General features: G+C 36.3%; 1 protein-coding gene and 1 long non-coding RNA gene across 3 annotated transcripts; one reads left to right on the plus strand and one right to left on the minus strand.

Annotated features, from left to right (window-relative positions):
• Nucleotides 1-5,994: 5,994 nt before the first annotated feature.
• Nucleotides 5,995-24,392, minus strand: LOC121860955. 2 transcript variants are annotated; one of them, XM_042358366.1, is made up of 6 exons: nt 24,063-24,388; nt 20,029-20,181; nt 19,345-19,730; nt 18,386-18,527; nt 16,870-16,968; nt 5,995-7,216 (listed from the first exon to the last, which is right to left on the minus strand). In XM_042358366.1, the coding sequence occupies exons 1-6, from the start codon at nt 24,306-24,308 to the stop codon at nt 7,073-7,075; spliced, it is 1,170 nt and encodes a 389-aa protein (XP_042214300.1). In that variant the 5' UTR covers nt 24,309-24,388; the 3' UTR covers nt 5,995-7,072. The 2 variants fall into 2 exon arrangements, with proteins under 2 accessions (XP_042214300.1, XP_042214299.1); XM_042358365.1 differs by lacking the exon at nt 5,995-7,216 and having other exon boundaries at nt 16,426-16,968; nt 24,063-24,392.
• Nucleotides 13,506-20,515, plus strand: LOC121860956. Its single transcript, XR_006087963.1, has 2 exons — nt 13,506-15,678; nt 20,085-20,515. It is a non-coding gene; the product is annotated as an uncharacterized LOC121860956 (long non-coding RNA).
• Nucleotides 24,393-24,681: the final 289 nt, after the last annotated feature.

Raw genomic sequence — 24,681 nt, forward strand, 5'->3', positions numbered from 1 at the left:
TACATAAGAGAAATGACGCTGTTTACACGATTATGCACGTCGTCTGCACGTTGGCGGGCCGTTCAAACCTGTCGAAATTCAAGTTTCCGCCGTCAAATTTTTTTTTTAATTTTTTTTTTTTTTGTGTGTTCCTATAAAATACGTTAAGAATTAAAAACTCGCGAAATTTGAGAAGCTACTATACGACATTTAACCCTTCAATATGTCTTCAAAGAGACCATGATGCAGAGAAAGTGGTGCTAGTGCTTCCAAGCATAAGCACAAGTCCCTATCTATCCAGGAAAAGGGTGAATTTCCATGGTCCGGCACCGGTCAGGTCCCGAGGTTGCTGGACTAGAGGGGTACAACCTGTACTGGGTAATATTGTAATAAATATGAAAACAACTTACAGTAAAGTACTTTTCCATTATCTCCCCCAATCAAAATGTAAATGTTTCTAAGTGCCTGTACAGTACCAGATTTAGGGTTACCAGACATAATGTCTTAAACAATGGACAATGATGGAAAAAATCTTGTGTGGGAGACCGTAGATGTGCACTCCACGACTGAATCAGGTGAACTGACTGACACGCGTAACAATATATCGTAATATTTTTAAATGTCTCGTACATAATTTAGAAATTTTACCAGATATTACGAAATTTGTCACAGGAAAACTTTATGAATTATAAGTGATTTTGAATTGGGGAAGTATGAATTTGGGTTTTTTACTTGAATGCATTGTGATTAATAATTTATATAACAAAAAGTGCTTTATAAATGTTTAAAAATTGTGACTGAAAAGTAGCTTGTTGTCATTGCAAGATTAAATTTTTTTAGGATTTGGCACTGATGCTTGAAGGAAACTTTGGTCATCTACCAAGATACTGAAGCTACGGCAACTCTTAATCACCTAAAAAAAGAGAGAGAGAGAGACTGGGTTACACAAAAGTTTGAGCCGTAGTTAAACTTCCAGTCCAAGCACAGTATCAATGTTGGAGATGAATTATACACTTGAGTTCTAGGGTTGTGTTCTTCCCTGTTTTATATTCCTCACCATTTTTATCTTGTGTAGTAATTTTTTTAATATCTTCCCATCTACACTTTCTTTTCCTCGCTTGTTCATTCTTATACTTGGTTAAGTTCATTCAAATTTATCTCGCTGTCAAGGAAATCCAGGGTAAAGCTGTATGCCTTAACAATACAATTCTCCATCATTTAATATCATCCTCTTTGTTATACCTCTTTAATCATCCTGCCTTATTTATGTATTTCAACTTACATCTTCATTTATAATGCACTGCTCTTGTAAGCACAGTTAAAGCTCCTTACATATAAGCTTCATTATCTTATAATTTATTACCTGGCATCACACCAATTGACACTTGATCCCTGCATTTATCTTTCCTGTTACTTATGCTTCGCCACTATTCAGGTGCTGGGATTCCACAAATGAGTTTTTTTTTTTTCTTGGTGCAAGGCAAGACTACTCTTGAGTATTTGCTGAGTTGCATCTTAACCTTGTTGCTTTCTTATAGTTGAAACCTTGTCATCAGGCAGGAGTGAGGATTTTATAAAATTCTTACGATTAATTATTGTTTAGGGTTGAAAAATTGTAGCAGATATTAATACAATTCTGTGCATAACTTTACCGGAAGGAGCGAGAACAGTAGGCATATCTACCATGTTACATGCTGTTAGGTGGATTGGTAAGCCACCATTCTTACATATGTTGATTTTTAGTACGGTCCATTAACAATTGCAAAGAACATGCATTTCACTCATTTGTAATCGTTCCATTTGTTCTACTTTCACTATTACTACAGCTTACTGTACAATTATGTGGGTTCAGATAAAGGGGAACATGGTAGTTGGCTGGCCTCCACTACACAAGGGAATTAATAACTGGAGACCATATGCTTCTACCTTTGAATTGAGCTTCAAGGAAGTGGTTAAAAAAATTAACTTGTGCTTGCTTACCTCAGTGGCTGCCCCTTTATAGTTGTACGTGTACGCATTTACCACTTCAGGGTTTAAAAAAAAATCAGAAATTATAATTTACTACAAAGGGAAGATAATTCATGTTAAAACTACAGAACAAATGTCAGAGTGGGTTACTAAATTTTAATCTAGGAATATTTTTGAAGCAGAACTCAAAAGTTATATTTGTAAGTGGTAATGCACATTTACACACAGTAGGATCTCAAGTTTTGCGGTACTGTACATTAAAAATTTTCCAGCCTCGATTCCCAATTTTCATTGCTGGTTTCGCAACTCAAGGGAGAGCAGGCGGTGTGGATCGTTGCAGTTCACTTGTTATCTGCCGTCTTTATTTGTTTGAGTGAGTGGCATGGTTACCTTGGATCATATAACCCATTGTGCTTACATTTCATGAGTAGCGAGTTAATGAGTGAGGTGCCTGATGGTAATGTCGGGAGCAGTTCTGGTGGAAATGACAGTTGTAGAGAGGGCGAAGATGATGATTGCCATGGTCAACAAGGAAAGCCCCATGCTAAGTATGACTACTGTAATGAGGATCAAGAATAGAAAATACCCTTGAAATGAAACGAGAGATGCACGAGATGATCAAAAGTGGTGCTCGTAATTGTGAACTCGTGCAGAGGTTAAATTGTCCCGATTTGACCATATGCTCCATTAAGAAAAAAAAGGAAGCCTGGACTGCTTCTGTGAACATATTTTCCAGTACCAGGACATTCTCCGATACCTCTCAACGAAACCGACCGACTACATGTTATCACAGGATATTATCTTCACGAGTGGGTGGAAAGAAGAAACCATGAGCATGGTGACCTGCCCGGGCCACAGATAAGGCAACAAGCATGTGTTTATTATGCTGCAATTGCATGGAAGAAACATGTTAACCATCCACCACCGTTCAATGCTTCTGTTGGTTGGTTTACTACTTTTAAGAAGCGTTATGAAGCCAAGTTTGCCCACTACCACGGGTAGAGTGCATCAACCGATGTAGTAGCAGCACAAGAATATCAACTGGTCTTTCAAGATCTTGTGAAAGAGGGCGGTTATTGCCGAGACCAGATCTTCAATTGTGACGAAACTGGCATTTTCTGGAAGCACTAATCCAAGACCACTTTAATTGCCAAGAATGAAAAACATACAGGGGTGTAAATAATTTGAAGGACGGTTAATAAGAAAGCTTGGGTTATGTCTTTTTACACATTGGTTTGACAAGCACTTTGTTCCTGCCAGAGGAAGAACATTGACTTCAAAGTAATCATAGTGATAGATAATGCGCCTGGACAGTTTCTAGGTGGACGCCACCCTAATGTACGTGTTATCTTTATCACTTCGAACACCACATCACTTCTCCAGCCACTTAACCATGAATTTATCAGTGACTAAACTGTTCTGCTATCAGTCACGTTATAGAGACTTTCGTCAGCAGACAGCTGCATTACAACAAACTGAGGCAGAACTGACAATAACCAAGATCTACCAGCACCAGCTAACTAGGAGATGGTAGATGACACGACTCCTTACACCACCTTGTGAATTTTGGAAGAAATGCAATAATAAAAATGCAGTTGACAGAATTGTTGACGCATGGCATAAAATTAATGTTGCAACAGTGCTACACATGTTGAAGACTTTGTTCGCTAACCCCGAGGCAAGTGGGACAGAGGAGACTGAGGCAAGCGAGGGTAAGCATTCTGAGGCGGCAACACATGGATAAGTGGAAGAGCTACCGTAGGACTTTGAGGGGTTGGATGCTAAGGTTGGACAAGGTGATCTTGGTGCAGAGCAGGGAGGAACCAGTAACCAGCCCTTTCTGTGTCGGGACCCATTAACCAGGCCTGTCAAGCAATTCACCGACTCGGTATAAGGTAAGTTATTCTTCAGTATGAGTATGTGTAAATATTGTTATCAGTATGTACAATACAATATAAATGTGCATGAATGCATTACTGTCATATTCTGGATGGGTTGTAGGTTGTTATAGAGGGGTTCAGGTGACTGATTGCAGAACCGATAAGGCTTATTTACATGTATATTTCAATGTCACTAGTTTCACGACGTTAAACTGGTACCAATTAGTCGCGAAACTCGAGATCCTGCTGTATATGGCAATGACTCCAGTATACAGTACAATACATTGCACTTACCTTTAAAAGTACAATTCCTAATTTAATGCATCATAAGTACAGCAGTAAAATGATAATTAGATTCATCATTAATAACAAGAGATGTTAATTTAATAAATAAATAAAATGATTTCATACTAACACCTTAAGTTATAATTAAAATATAATGAATTTCCTATTTGAAATGTTAATAGGGTTGACTATAATGTTTCATAAGAACCTTGCCTGTAAGTGTGCAGGTGGTTGGGTAATTTACTGAACTTCTTAGTGAATGTGAAGTAACCTAACCACTGCCACTAGTGTAGAAAAAGCTCACATGAAATACATTAAGTAGAAAATTTATTATATAACTAGAGGTGTTAGCACATGAAACACGCTCACATTTAGGCTGCTGCTATGAGTTTATTCGAGGCGTCCATCGTTGAACGTGCAAAAAAAATTTAATTTGCCAATGGTTCTTTTGTGTAAGTGCTTGATGAAAAGTAAAGTAATATCACTCATCATAATAAGTGCATTTAGTTAATAATTTTTTCTCCACTCTTACACAAGCACATAGAGAACCAATTATTGTATGCACAGATTTCTTAATACAGTACTGTACTGTAGAATAAAAATCATGCAGATTTAAGAGCACAGAAAAGTTATTCTTCATAATTAGGTAGAATAAATTTCAAAATAAATGTAAACTATAAATTTCATTTTTGTAAATGTATAATGGATTTATCAAATAATGCAGAAGTAATACGTAGTATTCAACCTACATTTTGCTGCATTTAAAATGTACATTAGACATCCTAACATAACACTTTGCATGTTTCTTTCAGCTGTGTAAAATAGTTAAATGTTGAAAGTGTTGTTGCAACACTGTCAACACTCGAGGCACTTTAAGGTAATTGTCATTCAAGATGTGATGCCCATTCTAATAAGACTGAACTGTTGTTATATGCATTAAATTGGTAATAAATAACAATCTGATTAGCAAGTTACTCAAACATTTAAAATGTAACACAGGTTAAGTAAGCAAATAATTTACATGTTCTCAGTTCAGCTGTTATTTAAAAACTGGCATAGTAATTTTAAGAATAATTTAAACATGTATCCCAAATTTAGACTACAATATAGAACTTACCACTATAATCTGATTTGACCAGCAATATTGCTGCGTTACTTTAAAAAATCATAGTTTTGACACGCCAACACTGAAAATTACAACGACCTGTAGTTTTGGTGTAGCCCCTTCCTGAATTTATGATAACTCCTAATATTTGGAAATCTTTGATGCAAAATGGAAAGCATGTCTTATGCTTAGTAAAAAAAAAAAAAAAAAAACTTGGTTGTTGGTTACCTGCCTTTATGCATGAACTTGAAAATTAAATGTGTGAAATACAAATTGTAACTTCCTACCTGACCCAATTACTGTCAAGTGATTTTGATGTTTGCAGAATATGACATGGAACCCAATTCACATACAGGTTGACAATCCCTTATCCGAAATCCTTGGGACCAGATGCATTTCGGTTTTTGGAATTTTTCGGTTTTCAGAATGGTTAGGTTTTTTTTTTTACAGGGATCAGCCCACCCGGGCACAGGCCACTGACCCACATTGGGGCATGGGGGCTAAAGTATAATAATAATAATTCATAGGTCTAGGTCTTTCCTACTTTTGATCTTTTTTCACTCTTGTATTTCTTTATTATTATTATTATTTTATTATTACAGTATTATTGTTGTTATTATTATTATTATCATTCTTATTTTATTTTTGTGTATTTTTTATTAAATTTTTTATTTACTATGAATAATTATTATTATTACTGTATTATCATTATTATTACTATTACATTTTCACCCCCCAGGCCCCGATGTGGGTGAGTGACCTGTGCCCGAGTGGGCTAATAAAAAAAAAAAAAAAAAAAAAATGCTCCACAAAAAAACTTTCGGTTTTCAGAACCTTTTGGAATTTCGGATATAGGGTTGTCAACCTGTACATGTATTTCACACAATTTGCTTGTAAATATTCCTGAGGTCATGATTACATATGAAATTGTACCAAGGTGTTCCTGAGTTAGTGATTACCATGCACTATGAAAGTACAGTAAAAAAATTAATCAATCTGTCGGGATGATGAAGCCTACACATAACTTAAAGATTCACATGTGGAATGCTGACTAAAAAGCAAGGGTACAAAAAGAGTTCCTTTTTCATTGACAATTTGATATATGAATTTTATTTATATTGAAAAGGTAACCTAATGCCCCTTGAATAGCTAGTAAAACATTCTCATCCCTCTTGAGTAAAATTTGACTTCAAATTAATAGCTTAGATCCAATGTGATCATCTCGGTGAATGAAATGTGTTAGCAAGATCAGTAACATTTAAAGTGATGCCACATGACTGAACCATCTGAGCTCAGTAAAGCATCAAGTTACATCCCATAAAGATATGTTTTTCCCTTCTGTTCCTATATCCTGATAACCCATACCAGTAACACTTCCCTTACTGAATATACATTAAAAAAACTTTTTCTGCATAGATACATATTGTAAGTATATTTACACGAATACAAATACAGTACCTGTACAACCCTCAGCTGCTCCTATTTGCTTCCTCCAAAACTGGCCAGCATTTACACTGCAAACCAGTATTATATAAACTTGGTTAAAATTTCCAATGACCTTTGTTTAACTGGGAGTATTGCTTGAACACAGGATAATTTTGTACATTTCAATATTTGGTGTATAAAATTTATTTTAAAATTTTTAATTTTCATATACTGTATTAACTAAATCTGAATTTTTAAATTCTGTGTATGAATGAGAACATCAGACATGGCTCACAATCTGGAAACAAATCACATCCACTCAAGTATTCACAACACTTGTGTTGGAGAGTGACCCCAGCAGCAGCTTTGGGGCATCATTCATGTAGCAGGATGAAAAACTTCATCATTGAGACTAGAAAATTTTTTCACTTTAGTTTAAAGTACTTTGGTGTTCTTCTTTGTCACTGGCATCACTATCTCTTAATCTTGTCAAATGTGGAATTGGAAATGATGACCCGCCCATAATCTTTACCATACGCTCAATTATGTCTCTTCTTTCAGCATCAAGTCCTTCCTGCAAGGAAATTTATTGATATTACTATTAAGAAAATAAATGGCAATTCAGTTACAGTACTTGACCATAAATACAGGAAATAAAAAGAAAAACAACATTTAATTTACAGTAAATAAAGCGGAAGTTGGTCCCAAAAACCTGACAGTCTGTTGGTAATTGTGAGAATATAACACTATACACCGAGTCTTCGGCACACACTATACACCGAGTCTTCGGCACACACTATACACCGAGTCTTCGGCACACACTATACACTGAGTCTTCGGCACACACTATACACTGAGTCTTCGGCACACACTATACACCGAGTCTTCGGCACACACTATACACTGAGTCTTCGGCACACACTATACACCGAGTCTTCGGCACACACTATACACCGAGTCTTCAGCACACACTATACACCGAGTCTTCAGCACACACTATACACCGAGTCTTCGGCACACACTATACACCGAGTCTTTGGCACACACTATACACCGAGTCTTCGGCACACACTATACACCGAGTCTTCAGCACACACTATACACCGAGTCTTCGGCACACAGGATGGCAACATCTTACCCATTTACATGTGGGTGACCTTGACTTGAACCAATAACCATTAAGAGGAGTCAAGGCTGTATCCACTATACCTATGTAAACCATCTATAGTGTGTTTTCTCCCAGCTGAGAAGAGATGACCCCCCCCCCCTCAAAAGTTACAGCTGATTGGCTGTTGCAAATCTGTGCGATTTCATCCTGAAGTAATGATGTATTTTTAAACGAGTTTATTCGTAATTGTTGGGGTGACCGTTTCTGACGAGAAAGATATTTAGCTAAATTACTATACAAGATATATACATTCATTATTTCAAATACGAGCACCTAGGAAGTTTGTGAGAAATCTTATTGTCCTCCGAAAGCGTGAATTTGTTAACAGAGTTTAACAGTTACTTCATGTATAAGATTTCTCACAAACTTCCTAAGTGCTCTTGTTTGAAATAATGAATGTATGTATCTTATATAATTTAGCTAAATATCTTTCTCATCAGAAAAGGTCATCCCAACGATTATGAATAAACTCATTTAGAAATAAATCATTACTTCAGGACAAAATCGGACAGATTTGCAACAGCCAATCAGCTGTAACTCTTGAGGAGGAGGCAGGGCATCTCTTCTCAGCTGAGAAGAAACACACTTTAGTAACCTTTTACCTTATTTACCTAATGGCCACCCAAACTACAGGTTGCCATGCAAAGGGAAAAAATACTGGTGCCTCTGTAAGACCCTATTGTCATTCTTGATAGTCTTCAAGGGTTATTTTGAAGCCCAGTACTATACTTCATTCCACAGCTTGGGTTGGTAGATTGTTCTATAGGTCTACGACTGTGTGTGTGTACAGAGGTATTTTCATATACAGTCTCTCCTCAACTTACGACGGGGTTCCGTCCCGACAACCAGGTCGTTAGTCGAAAAGGCGAAGATAATACATAGAAATTCAAAAATGGGTGTCTCTTTTTCTTCTCGGCACGAGAACTCTCACTTTTACGCTTGCAAGCCATTTTAAAGGGAATTACAAACGAAAATTTTGTCAGTACACAGCACGATCACTAACGTCGGGACTCGAAAATATGTAATTTGAAAAATATTTTATACGACCATGGACGTCGTATGTCCAGGTTGTCGTAAGTCGAGGAAAGACTGTACTGTATTCATTTTGGTGAACTTAAAGTTATGTCCCTGTGTGTGGTGATTGACATCACTATAAAATGGACTGGGAACATATTCTCTTTCCTTTCCATCCCTTTCAAGACATTGAAAGTGTCTATTAGATCTGCCCTATTTGTGTCTTATCTAAAGAATTGTTAGTTGCACTTTCTTTGTACAGGTATCCCTTGTTTAATATACTATATAGGTAAACCTCTATTTATGATGTCCCCATCTTTGATAATTTGCACTTATGATGCATATATATATATTAAGACAACCCCCCTAATTGCGATGTAATTGATGTAAATAAACCCGCATTGACAACATTCACCCTACCAACTCGGAATATGGAACGCATCACTCACTTTATTTGTCAGCTAAGGTGTCATCCACACGAATGCCATCTGATGAAATACAGTCCAGGCAGTTTTTGGTTACATGTGTGTAAGAAATGGAGCTCAGTGTTTATTGTTCATCATCGGTGTTTTGTATTTTTTACCGTACAGTGAAAGAACATCAATAAAATTCAGTGTACTATGTTTTGGTGACTGTGAAATGCTTTCCCTGTTTGGTGACTGTGAGATACTTTCGCTCTGATCCCTCACCCTGACAATGAGTGATCTGACATTGCATTAGAAGGTCAGTAATACGAGACCACTAATCCCCCACCCCACCTCGATTTGACATTGATCAGGTCAGTAACATGAGACCCATTAATCCCCTGCCACACCTCCATCGCAACATTTCTTACGTTTCTCATAAAAGAATCGAGTCCCCATCATTATTATCGGGTTTTTGTGACTGAACTGCATTGAAAATGTCTGACAAGCATTTTGCTCACCATCTTTAAGGCTTTGACGAAGGCTACTCCTCCTGTCCCCACTCTTCAGACTCCCCCAGTGTCTGTGTGGGACTCAGTTTGATGTCTCCACTCCACCTTAAGATTCTCCTTAGCCTGGAAGGGGACATGTGATGACGACCAGACTTGTCCTTAATGATGTGGTGAGTGTTGTTTGTTTTGTACCGATAGAAGTACTGTAGGAATTGGGTTTTCGATGATACATGCGAGTGTCCAACTGGCCAGGAACCTATTCCATTGAACCCCACGTTATGATGATCCCAATTTACGATATTCCGACTTGTGATGGGTTTCTCAGGAATTTCACCGATATATATATATATATATATATATATACAGTGACCCCTCGGTTAACGAACTCAATCCGTTCCAGAAGGTCGTTCGTTAACCGAAAAGTTCGTTAACTGAAACCATTGTTTCAATGGGTTTTTGGGTAATTGGTTCCAGCTCACTGAAAATTTCCTAAATTAAAACAAAAATGGTAGAAAAGTTCACTTACTTTGAGGTGTGTATGTAGAAGGCTCCTGGATGATGATGATGATGTGCATTTGAAGTGGGAGATGGAGGAGGAGAAGGGAGAAGAGAAGGCATTGGGGTGGAAGAGAAGTCACCCCATGGCACCATTTCACCCATAAAATTTTAGTTCTCTTGGTGTATTTCAAGATTATTTTCTTTAAATCAACACTGCACTGCATTATATATTGTCAATATGTAAAATAAATTTCAAAATGACCAATAATTTGCTTGGAAACACAGAAAAAAAGCGTTTAGTTGAAGAGAGTCTCAAGCAAGATGTTACCTCCAGTGAAAACAGAGAGAGACTAACGCCTGTTTGCTGTGTTAAGAGGCTGGATGGCGTGCATTAAACTAGTCACTTTACCTTCAGTTATGTTCAATAATTGTTAAAATGACTAAAAAATTGAATATTAAACTTTTAAAATTATTGAATAGTATAAACTTGATATTTACTAAAATAGTAAGGAATTTAAGCCCTAGAACCCGATTAATGTATTGGCGGACTGATACTAAAGCTGGTTGCCCGGTCAGTGCAAGCGAAAACATGTTGAGGTCGGTTCGTAAGAAATTCGTTAACCGAATTTTTGTTCGTTAACCGAATTGAAGATCCTTATGGAAGGCAGTTCGTTAACCGAAATTTCGTTAACCGAGGCATTCGTTAAACGAGGGGTCACTGTATATATATATATATATATATATATATATATATATATATATATATATATATATATATATATATATATATATATATATATATAATTACACAGGAAAAAGGGAAACAATGGAGCACCTTAGCTTTCGTCTTTATTCAAGACATCTTCAGAGGCAAGTGAATTACAAGGACCGAGAGAGGCTTAAGTACACAGGGTGACCTTACTAAACATGAGGTCAGGTTATAAACATGACATCCACTAATCCACACACCAACACCACACACAAAAGGAGCTTAAAAGAAAGGGCGACGTAACTAGTCATGTTAAGTCAGGTAAAAAATATGGGACCCATTAATCATCTTTCCTACATCTAACTCGAATGCTTTCAAAGCATTTTTAACTTTGGGCCACTGACAAAATTGTGTAACTTATCAGTTTTGTACTGACCATCAATAAGGTTTATAGAACTCAATTCTCAAATCAAATTTGCTTCAACCAGAAGTCTTTCTGTGACACATGATGATTTATACACTTCTAAGCTGTTTTCCCAATCTGCCTCAGTCGTACCAAAATTTGGTCAAATTACGTATTTTCGAGTCCCAAAGTCAGTACACAGACAAAATTTCCATTTGTAATTCACTTTAAAATGGCTGGGAAGCTTAAACGTGAGTGTTTTGTGGTGCTGAGAAGAAAAAAGAGACACCCATTTTAGATTTTTTATGTATTATTTAAGCATTTCCGACTTACGACCTGTATGTCGGTCCCTAACCCCGTCGTAAGTCGGGGAGGAGCTGTGTAGAAGTTACATAAATTTGACTACACATAAGTCCTATTGAAAATAATATAAGTATCTGAGATGAGTAGATTTGTTATGTAGCATTACGTATGGGCAAACTCCGTATTGCTTGTGCTTATGAACCTCCAACTCCTGATCCTTCAATGTCCGTGCCTCACTCTTAAAACTTGAACCTGATGACCCTATGGAGGAGTTTGCAGTCCTTTCCTCTTCTCCCCCTCTTACCTCTGCAGTGTAGTAACATTATCATCACACTGCCATCCCTTCAAATTAGGAAGTCAACACCAGGAATTAAGGTAATGTGCTAATACTGCACTGTATTGTAAATGTTCCATAAACCTTCTATTATCAGTTAATACTATATTGTTTATTGCATTTCAATTCAACACATACAGGATGATAATATACTGTACTGTAGTTACTTACACCTTAAAGGTTTCCTTCACTTACGCTAGGTATTGTGTATATTACATTCAGTAGGTGGGCTACCATCTTAAGGTTACTGAATCAATGTCAACTTACGTAAAAAAAAAATTTCATAATGGTTTCAGGAACATAACTAAAATTTGGTAAATTGAGGAGTGTCTGAACACATAATAGGTGGAAGATGCGAGACGCCATGAAGTGTTTAGGTTAATGTACCTCTACGAAAACTGTACATAAATTATGACAGGCACCCTAACCATAGTTGAATAAGAATTACCAAAGGTAGGATATACAGTTTACATAATTCTAAACATAAACGTTACACCCACAATGTGCTAGTGTCGAACTAAGCTTCGGTTAAAGTCATATGACGTTTTGTAATTTTGTGGTACTGTTTGAATTGCCACGTGGCCTTGGCTAGATTATGTTGCTAAGTACGTGTTTATCTTTCACTCGCATCCAAGGTCTCATCCTCCGTTCTCAGTGGCTTTTCAGTTTTTGTGATGTAGAGATCGTGTCCTTGAACTTCATAAGCTCACTACATTTGTACCCCATACCCCTAAGCTCAATTACTGGAGCTAGTAATAATATTTGTATAGTAATAATATAATAAAACAAGTGTCCTGTACTTCAGACTGCCTACAATTAGTGTTGTTTACCTCCTACTGCCAACTTCACCCCACTGCATCAAACACATTCTCATCTCTTCATAGCCCCTGTGTTATCAACCTGTGATAAGTACATGTATTTCTAAACTGTTTATATCATGCATGACCAGTTTGCAAGATTAGAATTGTTTTAATTAATTTTGAAATTCTCGGGAATATACCCTACCCCCAGTGCCTGGGGGGTTAATTTCTAATGTAAAGTCACTCAATTTTCTTTCCTTTTATTTACATAACCCACCAGAAATTGCCAATATTCATATCATGGTAATGTTCAGTATTCATACTGCAATATGCATAAAATTGATTTGTCAAACTGTACAGTAGAACATCGATTTAAAACGATTCAATTTAAGATTATCGATTTAAAGTGACATCCATAATTAGGGTAAAGACAATGTTTTAATTTAAAGCGAATCTTTCCTATTTTGCATGAGTCAATCTGGCGCATCATATTTTAAAATTCGCGCCTAATGTTTCTCTGGGCACACTACACTGTCCTAAGGGCAAAGCTGTACTGTACAATGTACTAAATGATTACTAAATGTTTTGTCTAGTGCAAACTATAGCATGATTATATTCAAATTAATCACTCTTATAAGAATCCCAGCAATGTAAATTATATTCTCCCAGGTCAGTTTAGTGACATTTTATAAGAGAAAAACTTTAAGTCACTCTTAAGGACATAAATAAATAAGCACTAGACCTTGGCATCAACTATCACCCCCCCCCCCAATTCACTGAATATATTTTCTTATTTGTTCTTGAAGATGGCATAATACTACTTGATTTTATTGAAGGAACAATAAATTACAATAACGTCTGCGGTGCTATACATTTATAGAACTGTAAACTAAAAGTCATCCATCACCATCAGGCATGACAGTTATGATACTGTAGTCTCCTCCAGTACCCTCTGACTCTTCTTAGTTCTAGATTCTCTTTATATTCAACCACCATTTAGGATTACATTCTTCTCCTTTCTTTCCACTTTGGGGTCTCCCTCTCCTCTTGTAATTATTGACATACAGCAGTTCAGGTATCCCCCAATTTACAATATTCTGCTCTTATGATTGTGATGTATTAAGACCATCCCCATATTTACGATGTAAACTATTCCCGTGAACTATGGTCATCGTCTGAGCCAGCGCGGAATATGGAACCCATCTCTCACTTCAATTGTCAGCTGTGGTCTACCCGAGCACCACCAAACAGCCACCCGGTGCAGTACAGTACCAAGCTCTGTTCCAAGGTGATTCCACATGGCCGTGATCATATAACTATGATTATTGGTCAGTATTGGTGTCGTTACTTATCTTTTTCTTTTACCTTACAGTGAGAGGGCATCATTAATGTTCACATTGTGACAAGTGCTTTTGTTCTGTTTTTGTGACTGAAGTGTGCTGTGTGACTTTGAAAATGTTTGGGAATGCCAAGGCACCCAGGAATATGGTGTCTCTGGAGGTAAAACTTGTCATTGTAAAACTGTGTGGGAGTCAGTGATGTCTCCACTCTACCTTCTAGAGTCCCCTTACCATTGAAGGGGACATCTAATGTCAATCAGGCTTGTTTTTCATGATGTGGTGAGTGTTGTGGGACTTTGATATATGTGGGACTGTGGGTGTCCAACTGGTTGAGAACATATCTCACTGAACCCCATTTTATAATGTCCCAATTTATGATATTTCAACTAGCGATGGGTTTTCAGGAATGTAATCCCATTGTAAATTGGGGATAAGTGTACTGTACTTAAGTTTCCATTCATCTTTATCCTATCTGCTCTGTATACACTAGCATGTTGAAACAATTTTACCACTTATTTTATCAACCATTCCTCTCCTCTCTTAATGAGGCATCCCTGTGACCTTGACAATACCAACCAACCACTGATCTTACTGTACAGCTCCTCCTCAGTAGATACCTCTCCACAGCTAGGAATTTCTGTACAGTATATCACTTACCTATTGACATTATACATTGTAACCATAATTTATATGACCAATTTTAAAATTTAATAACCTAAAAAATATCCTAGGTAGAACATGGTGTACTATCGTGGACAAAAGTTCGCTCCCTGTAGTGAAATTGAGACACGGGAATGAATCTCCGAACTGACTTACCCTGATTGTTATCTGGTGCGGGTGTGGGTCGATACTGCTTCAGTTTGGGAAGGAGCGAACTTTTGTCCATGATAGTACATGCAAAAGTCTAATAAGGTAAAAAAAAAAAAAAAGTACAATTAAACTCGCTAATTTTAAAATGAGACATACTGTACTGCATACAGGTATCCCCTGATTCACAATCTCCCTATCTACGATATTTCACTTGAACAATGGTGATGTATTCAGATCAACCCCCCCTACTTACAATTAAAAAAAAGTTCGCATGAACGATGGTCATTGTCCGCCCAAAATCGCTGACGCGTGGACTATGAAATGCATCTCTCGCTGCACTTGTCAGTTGTGGTCTACCCGCACACCACTATGCTTGCATCTGGTGCACTACAGTCCCAAGTTTTGTCCCATGGTGATCGCACACACCCATGATCGTGTAACTCAAAGATTTTTGGTCAATATCGGTGTTGTTACTTATTATTTTTATTTATTTTTTACCTTCCAGTGAGAGGTCATCACTAATATTCACTTTGTACTCTGTTTTTGTGACTGTGAAGTGAGCAGTGTAACTTTGAAAATGTCTGGGAAGGCCAAGGTCCCCAGGAAAACTTGATTCTCTAGAGGTACAGCTTGACATTGTGAAGCTGTGTGGGAGTCAGTGATGTCTCCACTCCACCTTCAAGAGTCCCCTTAGCCTTAAAGGGACATGTGATGATGACCAGGCTTGTTATTAATCATGTGGTGAGTGTTGTTTAATTGTGTTGTAGGTATATTATTAGAGTAAGAATTTTGGAATTTAATTTTCGATGATACATGTGGGTGTCAGAATAGCTGACAACGTATCCCATTGAACTCCGTGTTATAATGATCCCAATTTACGACATCTGAGTAGGACTGGTCACTAAAACTGTGTGAAAAATAATACAATTAAAATTTCTAAATCAAAACAAGTAGCGTTATATACAGCAAAAAATAAGGGATTAATCCTGGAATCCCATTTATGATCTGAGGCCAGATTACCTAGCAGAGGTGTTACACTGCCATCCTTACAACCACATCCAGATCATTCAATTCTAAAAGAAAAGGTTTTTGAAGTGAAATGGATGTTGTTACTTGGAATCCCACTTTCTTGTAGAACTGTAGGATCCTTAAATGACTGGGAGGAGAGGTAAACATCTTGTCATCACTGTCAGAAGCAAGATGAGATGGCTGTTTTGTGAGGTTATAGTTCATCCATACACCAGAGATTAGAAGGAAAGGGAAGATTAGTGTGAGAGACTTAAGAGTGGTGGCTCTGATCATAAATAACATAGTTTTCACATGGACAAGACTACTGTATACAAAGTGTACAGTAGGTGAACATGAAAATGAGTCAACATAATGCTTAACTGCTTTTCCACCTCCTAGTTATCAAATTGTTTAACCTGAGTGGGTAAAAAGAAGTACATTTTCAAAACCAATGATATATTCATGTAAAAAACAACCAAATTATCCAATAACAACTTTATTCTGATTAGAAACGAATTTATAAGTATAAAATTCATGTAAATTATATTAATATCAGTATTTATCACATAATCACCTGTAAACATTCAAAAGGCATTACAAGTAAACATCGTAAGACCTTGTGACTTTTCTACTCTGAGTGTAGGGCAACATCTCTTCATAGCTTCCTGTGAAGAGTGTTGACCCTAAATTAAAGGTCATCCATGCATACTGTACTGACTTCAACAACATATAAATCTAATGTAACAACAACATTATTAATTAATGAAGACCACCCTTAACTGGCCATATTACCATAATTGAAGTTCTGTACAGCGCAGATTGATGAAAAACACATAACAGCCACACTAATGGGAAGGAAATTTCATGGAATACTACAGTATATGACTGGAGTAGCACTCGACAACAAAATACCACTTTACTTACAACTACTAAATCCACCGGCCTTTCCGTTTTGTTATTTGAAAAGTCAGTATCACCAAAGCGAGTTTCTATTCCCGTCTTGCATGGAGTCTTTATTGAACCCTAAAATATGGAAAGAAAATGTCAATTTTAATTAGTTTGTTCAAAAGGTGTGTTAGTGGGCAAAAACTTTTCACAATGACATTCTGCCCCTACAGTTTAGGAAATGGGGAGAACTGACTGGAACTCTTTCTTTAAAACAATGCTGTACTTTGTAATACCTATAAGTAATAAAAAAAATTTAACCTTGTTAAAAATTACAGCAAAAGAAAATTGAAATACCCTGTAGTTGTTAATTCAACACTGTAATAATAAGTAATAATTAATTCAACACTTATAACTAGCAATTTAAGATGAAGGGTAAATACAATTCAGAAATGAATTTACCCCACTGTAACACTGGTAGATATATAACAATTACCACATTCACAGTACGCACAAAATTTTTTTTTACCATCATGCATTTAAAAATCTATGGCCTTGCCAAACAGTGAGCTACAAAGGTGTGTCAACTAAATATGTTTACTGCCCATGGAAATCCTATCCTAGAGTTCTCCTTTCCAGCCAATAACATTCTGAGTGTTGTTATGAACTGGGTCCCAGCCAAGTTATAAAGATATACACAGTACAAATATCCAAAAAAATTTTATATCAATATCTCAAACTTTTAACTTCGCAAAATCGGGCTTGGTAAGCCATGATTGGGTGTACCCCAGGGCCCACAGGTGGAATTAACTAGTTATGCCACGTAGATCATAACCCTTCTCTTTTTCAACCAAATTATTTTCATCACTGACATATTGAGAGACTCGGTTTTCTTGTCCCCTGGGGTTATAAATGTATTTTAGATGAAAATAAGAGGTTGGCAATGAAATAACTTATAAATATGAAGATATATTATTGAAATTAGGAAGAGCTGTAGTACAGTACAATATTCCTTTCTCCTGCCATTAAGCATCAGCCCATCAGGAAACTTTAAACAGATTACAGGTACCATCTAGCATAAGCCAGCTTATTCCCTTGGATTAAGGTTGGTTATTTTTAGTTTAGGTCCAGAACATACTGTACTAGCTGGTCAGGGGCATAGGTGGCTCAAATTGTTTCTGGAACAAAATCTTCATTGATCTGATAATAGAAAAATATCATCCCAACTTAAATTAAACTTTTTAAACATAATTTTCATTCACTTTACAACTTAGGAGTCAATAGTTAATCTTATTCTCACTAATCTACAGTACCATCATGTAGACCATTCCCAGTCTTAGCACTTGGTGAAAACCTTGACCAAGGTGCCAGAATTCAATTGCCTGAATGACCAAATCAAAGGACACCGAGATTTATTTTTATTTATTTTTTATAAAATCCAATTGGGATGTATTCCAGCAAGCAATAAAGCTGATACTATTACATGCTGTATACAGTACAGTACTAATAATAGGGCTTATGATATACTGTAAAGCATAATACTGTAAATACATACCTCATGATTGTTCTCTGGTACCGATAGCTGTTTGCGTTTAGTGGCTGATGGGTATGTGTTTCTCGTCTTGTCTTTAAAAGCATCTCTCAGCAGATTTTGGCAGCAATGTATGGAGTATTCAGTACTTCTAATCGGACTGAAACTATCAATGTGATAATTAAGTACACGGTCCAAGAACCTTATAAAATATATACTGTACTGTACAAGCAATGTCTACCAAGAGCTCTCACAGAAAAGCAAAAGTTATCATATTGCATAAAAAATACTGCTTTGTAAATTTAATATAAAATAAAACACTAAAGTAAATGTCAAATGAAAATCTATTTTATAAAATCTACTTTACAAAATGTTTGAGTTTCTAAAAATGAAATATAAGTACATAATATAGAATAATTTAAGTATCATACTGTATAGAATCATTTTCTTTCATTTAATTTCCACTTATTATATTACATGAGAGAAAATGAGGTGAAATTGTACAATAAGACAACTGGTTAAAGTGACTGTGTGAGAAATGAGTCAATTGTCCTCAAGAGTTAGAGGAGTGAGTTTTATGGTGATTGTAGGAGAATAATGACACAATGAAAGCTTACTTGTAGACTAAATAACATTGAGGATGCTAGAAAAAAATTAAGTAAGTTAGTGTATGGTACACGTATTTGCAGAAGCTGATACTCGTACCTGCACTAGGATTTATTATATGCATTCCTTGGACACAAGTTCACATATTTATCCACTTTACAGAAGCTTCTTCATCTCAAACATTACAACTGATAGACACTTTTCTCTACTATACTGTACTGTACTTAGTGTCAAAGTGAAAATGGCTTTTAGGGGACTTGTCTGCACTGACCTATTCCTTCATCAGTTCAAATAAAAAATAAAACTTGATACCATTACTGTGACAAGAATACACAACACAGTTACAATATTAAAAACTATTCTCTTTATTAACTTACCCGTCAAAAATTTGTATCTGTAGGTTTAATTCTTTGCCAAATTTGCTGTGACTGTCACATGAATTCCAGCAGGAAAATACAATGGAAAACTCGGCACTTCCCTCAATGTCCAGATGCTCCTCCGTGACGGTGATCACTGCTCTGGGCTGGCCCTTATGATCAAGTTCATATTTGTGGAATTTGCTTATGACACAAAAACATTGGTTGTAATCATGTTCCTTACACCAGGTACACTCGTCATGCTTCTTACATCTCTTGACAGGTTCATCACCATATATGTGGCCATGGTAAGACATGTTAATGAACACTTTAACCCCAGGTTTTCCTCTAATCAATTTAAAATGCACTGGTTTACTTCGTTTGGTCGCAAGGGTACTGTTTTTAACCTGTAATAAAAATAAGTTCATTGCTTTCATAACGATGATGTTTATCATTAGTATCCTGCACTGTACTGTATACTGTATTTTTAACAAATTACAGAAAGAAAAAACAATAGAATACAGTACAGTACAGGTCAGCCTAAAATGGAAATAACACCTTTTCCCAAAATTATTTTTAACTACATGTACTCACTGTACCCCATCCCATGCTAACAGAATCTACAAGTAAAATATGGGCAGAAACTACTAAATATCAATTATATAAAGATTTGAGCCAAATTTTTAAATTTGGTAAATACTGTACCTTATAATCTGGATTTTTTGGTTTTGACTTGACAATAATTACTTCTGTTGATGCAGATGTGGTACTTGCAAGACACTTCAATCCAGGAGAAGACGAACATTCAAATTCCAGTTTCTGCACAGCCTCTGGAGTAGTTGCCAACAGACTGTTTCCCTGAAAACATAAAACACCATACAGTAATTATATGGAAAACTCATCAGTTACAGCAGTCAGATAGACTGAATGACAGCTACTGTTGGAAATGTCTACAAGGCGTAAGAAAAGATTTGTCTACAGAAAAAGACAAGTTTTATAGGGTGCTAGGACAATTTGTCGCGGGTCAACTCGTTATCGGCAAATTTAATATGAATGGTTTACAATTTGAACCTAGCTTAACCTAACATTCATAGAGTGCCTTGTGTTATCTATTTCTGGCTATATTTTGTTGAGTAGTGACCGTGTTATCTTGCGATTATTTCTTGATTGTCCGAGTAAAGATATAACCTCTCTTCTGGTTGTTTATCACCCTTGGAAATCCCTGGCTTTTGACTTTCCTGTTTTAAAGATCCTGAATAGGTTGGCCAGGACTGGCGTGACTGACGACGAATTGACCGGACGCCGTTTTATAGATATTGTACAATACTGTACACCTATTCCTTTAGTATTTACAAACTTTTGGTTTCCAAAATTTCACATTAATGAAAAAGACAAATTAGGAACTTATTCTAAATACACAAGCAATATTTTCAGGTTTTAGAAATCCCATGTGAGTATGAAGCTTCTGTAGTGTGGCAGCATTCCCAAGAGTACTATACTGTTCCTGCACTGATGGTTATTTACTGGTCAATGCAGTTCCAAGATCACATCTCCGAGGCCCCCAGGGCAGGCGAGACAGAGCACGGTGAATATTTTTATTTATTTTTTGCTTTATGAAATTCCCCCAAAACTTGTTTTTATTGACATAAACCACATATCCTTGGCTTCGTAACTGATTGCTCTACAACATAAGCCCCCCCCCCAAAGATTAATACAAGTACATAGCTATTTTTCATCACTTCTAATAAGCATGAGAAAACAAATACACACCAATATGTTCACAACCTCCGAGCTCAAAATTGTTAGAGCCAAATTTTTAAGTACTATGCATTGCTAAAACCGGAATTTTATGAGCTTTCCAATGCAAATCAGATCTCTGATATGACCAATAGTTTTTGAGAAAAAAAAAATGATTCTCAAATGTTTTTAATCTTTTTCGATTATTTTTGTGCCAATGTTTTATATCGATATAAATTATATTGCATCTTGTAGCCAACACTATAACAAAGAGGATGGTACCTGTACTGACAAAATTCAAGTAAGTCTAGAAAATCATCCTCTTTGAGAGACTTTTTTTGAGACATTGTCATTTTAATGAGGTTGTTTAGCCTGATACGGTTACAGCTTTTGAAAACTAAACACTTTCCCTGTAAATATGAAAAAATATTACATTACACAACCACGACTTCACTTCTCTAACAATAAATAAATTATTTCAGGGAGTAGGGTAAGCACTGTAATCCCACACAGAGTTATGGAAATTTAAATGGACACGGCTCACACTCGCAGTCTGACTGCTGAGATAATACTGTGCATTTATTGTTCCATCTTCCTTTCTTATGGGCCTCGAGGGTTGCTAATTAGTTTATTTGATAGAACTTACTTGCTACTATGACCCATCCAAATTTGATACAATTCTGTTGAAAACTAAATTTTTGGCGAATTTTTTAAAGTTTGGTGACTCAATCATGTGCAAGAGCCAATTTTTTACACCAATTCTCTTCATTATGAGTTTATATATAGAAATCACCAAGTTGTTAGTAAGGATGGACCACTCTCATCCAGTATTGTACTACCACAGCATCACAGCACAATGCTTTACTACAGTACACAGTAGGGATTAACAGGAAAATAAATAAATCAAAAATATTATATTGTATAGCTATATTTTAATTTCAGATTATGATAAGCCTATATTGTACAGTATATATTATTCTTCAGTCGGCATTAGGTCTCATAAAAATCACCCATTTCTCTTGAACTGTACGGTGAGTTGTAACAAAAATCCAGAATTGTGATAATTTTGATATGTACTGTAATGTAATTTTACATAACCCATTTAGAAGATGTAGACACAACGATTACAAATTTAGGATCACTTGAAGATTAGTACCCCCCAACTTAACTCACCTAATGATTAAACACCTAATTCTACCTGGGGGTTAGGTTAAGTTTGCATTTTCAGTTGTTAATCTTTGAGTTGAAGTAAGTGTGTGTGGGTAAACTTCATGTAATCCCAACTTTCCCTTTTGAGGTTAAGATGGCTAACTCAGAAATAAAAGAACATACAAAATATAAAATAATGGTAATTTATGAGAACACCGCTACCACCAGAAGGAGTTGTTCGATTTCTTTCATTTGATCCACAGATGTTCTTATCATTATCGTAAGTATCTTGAAAGAGACAACAACTTTTTATTTTAATTGTAAGTTCTTTGTTAGTTTTTAGTTTTTCTTTATCTTCAATCATAAATCACCTGTAGTGGGAAGGGCACGGAGGATAAAGGAAATTGCGGGGTAAAACACGGTGAAAACTGATCACATGATACTAAAATAATGTGTCTACGTGATTCGTACAGGAAGAATTAATTATTTACCGTTAATACTCCTCTGAAAAATCTGCCAAGTCACCGCGTGTCGTTTGTTTGTTTACAGGTATTATTGCATTTTCACACCCCACATTCCTACCACTAATCTATTATCATATTCGAATAAGATGTCAAATTATAAGGTAATTTTCATCTATTGCATTAACGTCGCAAATGTATAATAACGGAGATAGTGTATCCAAAATTTTCTCTATTTTCTTCCATTGATCTTCCGCCATTATCGTCTACCTCACCTCCCACGCTGCATGACTCCTTCATAAAAAATCACGCGCATGCATTTCCGTACACATCACGCGGCCAATCAAAAGCGTTTTTTTTTGCAACCAATTAAAATGAATTTTGGTTTAATTCGCTGTATTTTTGGCCCAATCAAAATCGATTTTTATTTTGGGTCTCATATTTCCAAATTCATATTCATTTCTGACCATGGAAGTCTGTGATGGGTGTCACTTAAATTATATGGAGCTGATTGCGATTTTTTTTTTTTTTAAACGAAGAAACTAGCATTTTTTCGATAGCATGGTGTTCTCCCGACCTCAGTAAAGTGTCCTAAGTGCAAGACTGAATGTTAATATCGCAAAAACCAACATATGTGGCATTGTCATAACTCGTCCCTTATCCCAAAGACAAAGAATAGACGGCAATACGGTAAGAAATAGGCGATTCCATCATATGGTGAGAGTCGGTTAGGTTTGGTTTATGTTTTTCTAGTATTTTTTGGTGTATTTTGTATTCGCTTAGCCTTTTTTTTTTTCAGAAAAGTCCCACGAAAAAAAAAATCGATAAAAAAAAATGGCCAATTTCCGACGGAAATGAAGGTCCTATTCGGTCTAAACACACACAAATACACTATAAAAATATATTTTTTACTTTCTAACAGAGTAGGGTGCGCTTATGCAAATTTACCTGTTTACAAGCAACTTCTCAGTCCGAGTAAAATTACACCATGTCGCTTCAACAAAGTTGCTTTCATAGGCACCAAGAAGTTAGGTAGGTTTGTTTGGTTGGTTAAACATCCCATGACTGACATGCTAGTTCACCTCTAATAGGTTGACACACGAGGTAACATTATCATGACAGTAAGCTGTGAAACATAAGGCATCTCGAGGAGGAATATTGAGTTCCATCTCATTACCCCACACAAGGACACAATGTGAATGAATCATTAAATGTTCAAGAGATAATAATCATTAAAGAACATAATAAACACCTACAACCAATGAAATATATAGTGAAAGATGATACAACCAAACCAGCCTGGAGGAAGTTGAAGTGTATGGTGAAATAAGTGATTCAACTGCAATTAAATGGCTAGACTACACGAGTGTGATAAATGAGGTTATCTCTCACCACGGGATACAGGTAGACACTAGAGGTGGAACTGTTAGGGTCTTCCCCACTGCCAGGCGGCTGGTACTCCTCCTGCTTGATGACGATCTTCTTGCCATTCACGTATACTGTGGAAGCCTCGGAGGCGTCAGACCGGGGCGTCACAAGGTTGGGTAACTCTGTAAGTCTTATTTCTGTGGGAATCGCTAGCCATTGGGTTGGCGTCATTATTGTTGTCAAGGATCCTGGACACAAGCATGAAGGCATCAAGGGACACTCACCCCGCACCGGCTGTATGGCTAACTGGCAACTACTGTACTAAAGGCGCTACTCATTATGACGTGACAATTACGCATATTTACCACGATGAATGTACATCAATCAAATAAATTATAATATTTTATATAAAAGTACGGGAAAAAGACTTTCATTAAGAGATAATAAAACTGAATAGTTAACATTGGTTTCTGGCTACCAACTTTAAATTGTGGCGTGCCATACCTAGATGGAGCTCCTAATACTCATGCATCTTTATATATTCACATTAAACTAATATATGCAACCATTTATAATATGTTTGTTGACTGCGAAAAATAAGCCACAAAAATATACTAAATTAAGGTGCATGGTAATTTTTACC

The sequence above is a fragment of the Homarus americanus genome, unplaced genomic scaffold, assembly GCF_018991925.1.
Source record: "Homarus americanus isolate GMGI-L3 unplaced genomic scaffold, GMGI_Hamer_2.0 scaffold52806, whole genome shotgun sequence".
Lineage (NCBI taxonomy): Eukaryota > Metazoa > Arthropoda > Malacostraca > Decapoda > Nephropidae > Homarus > Homarus americanus.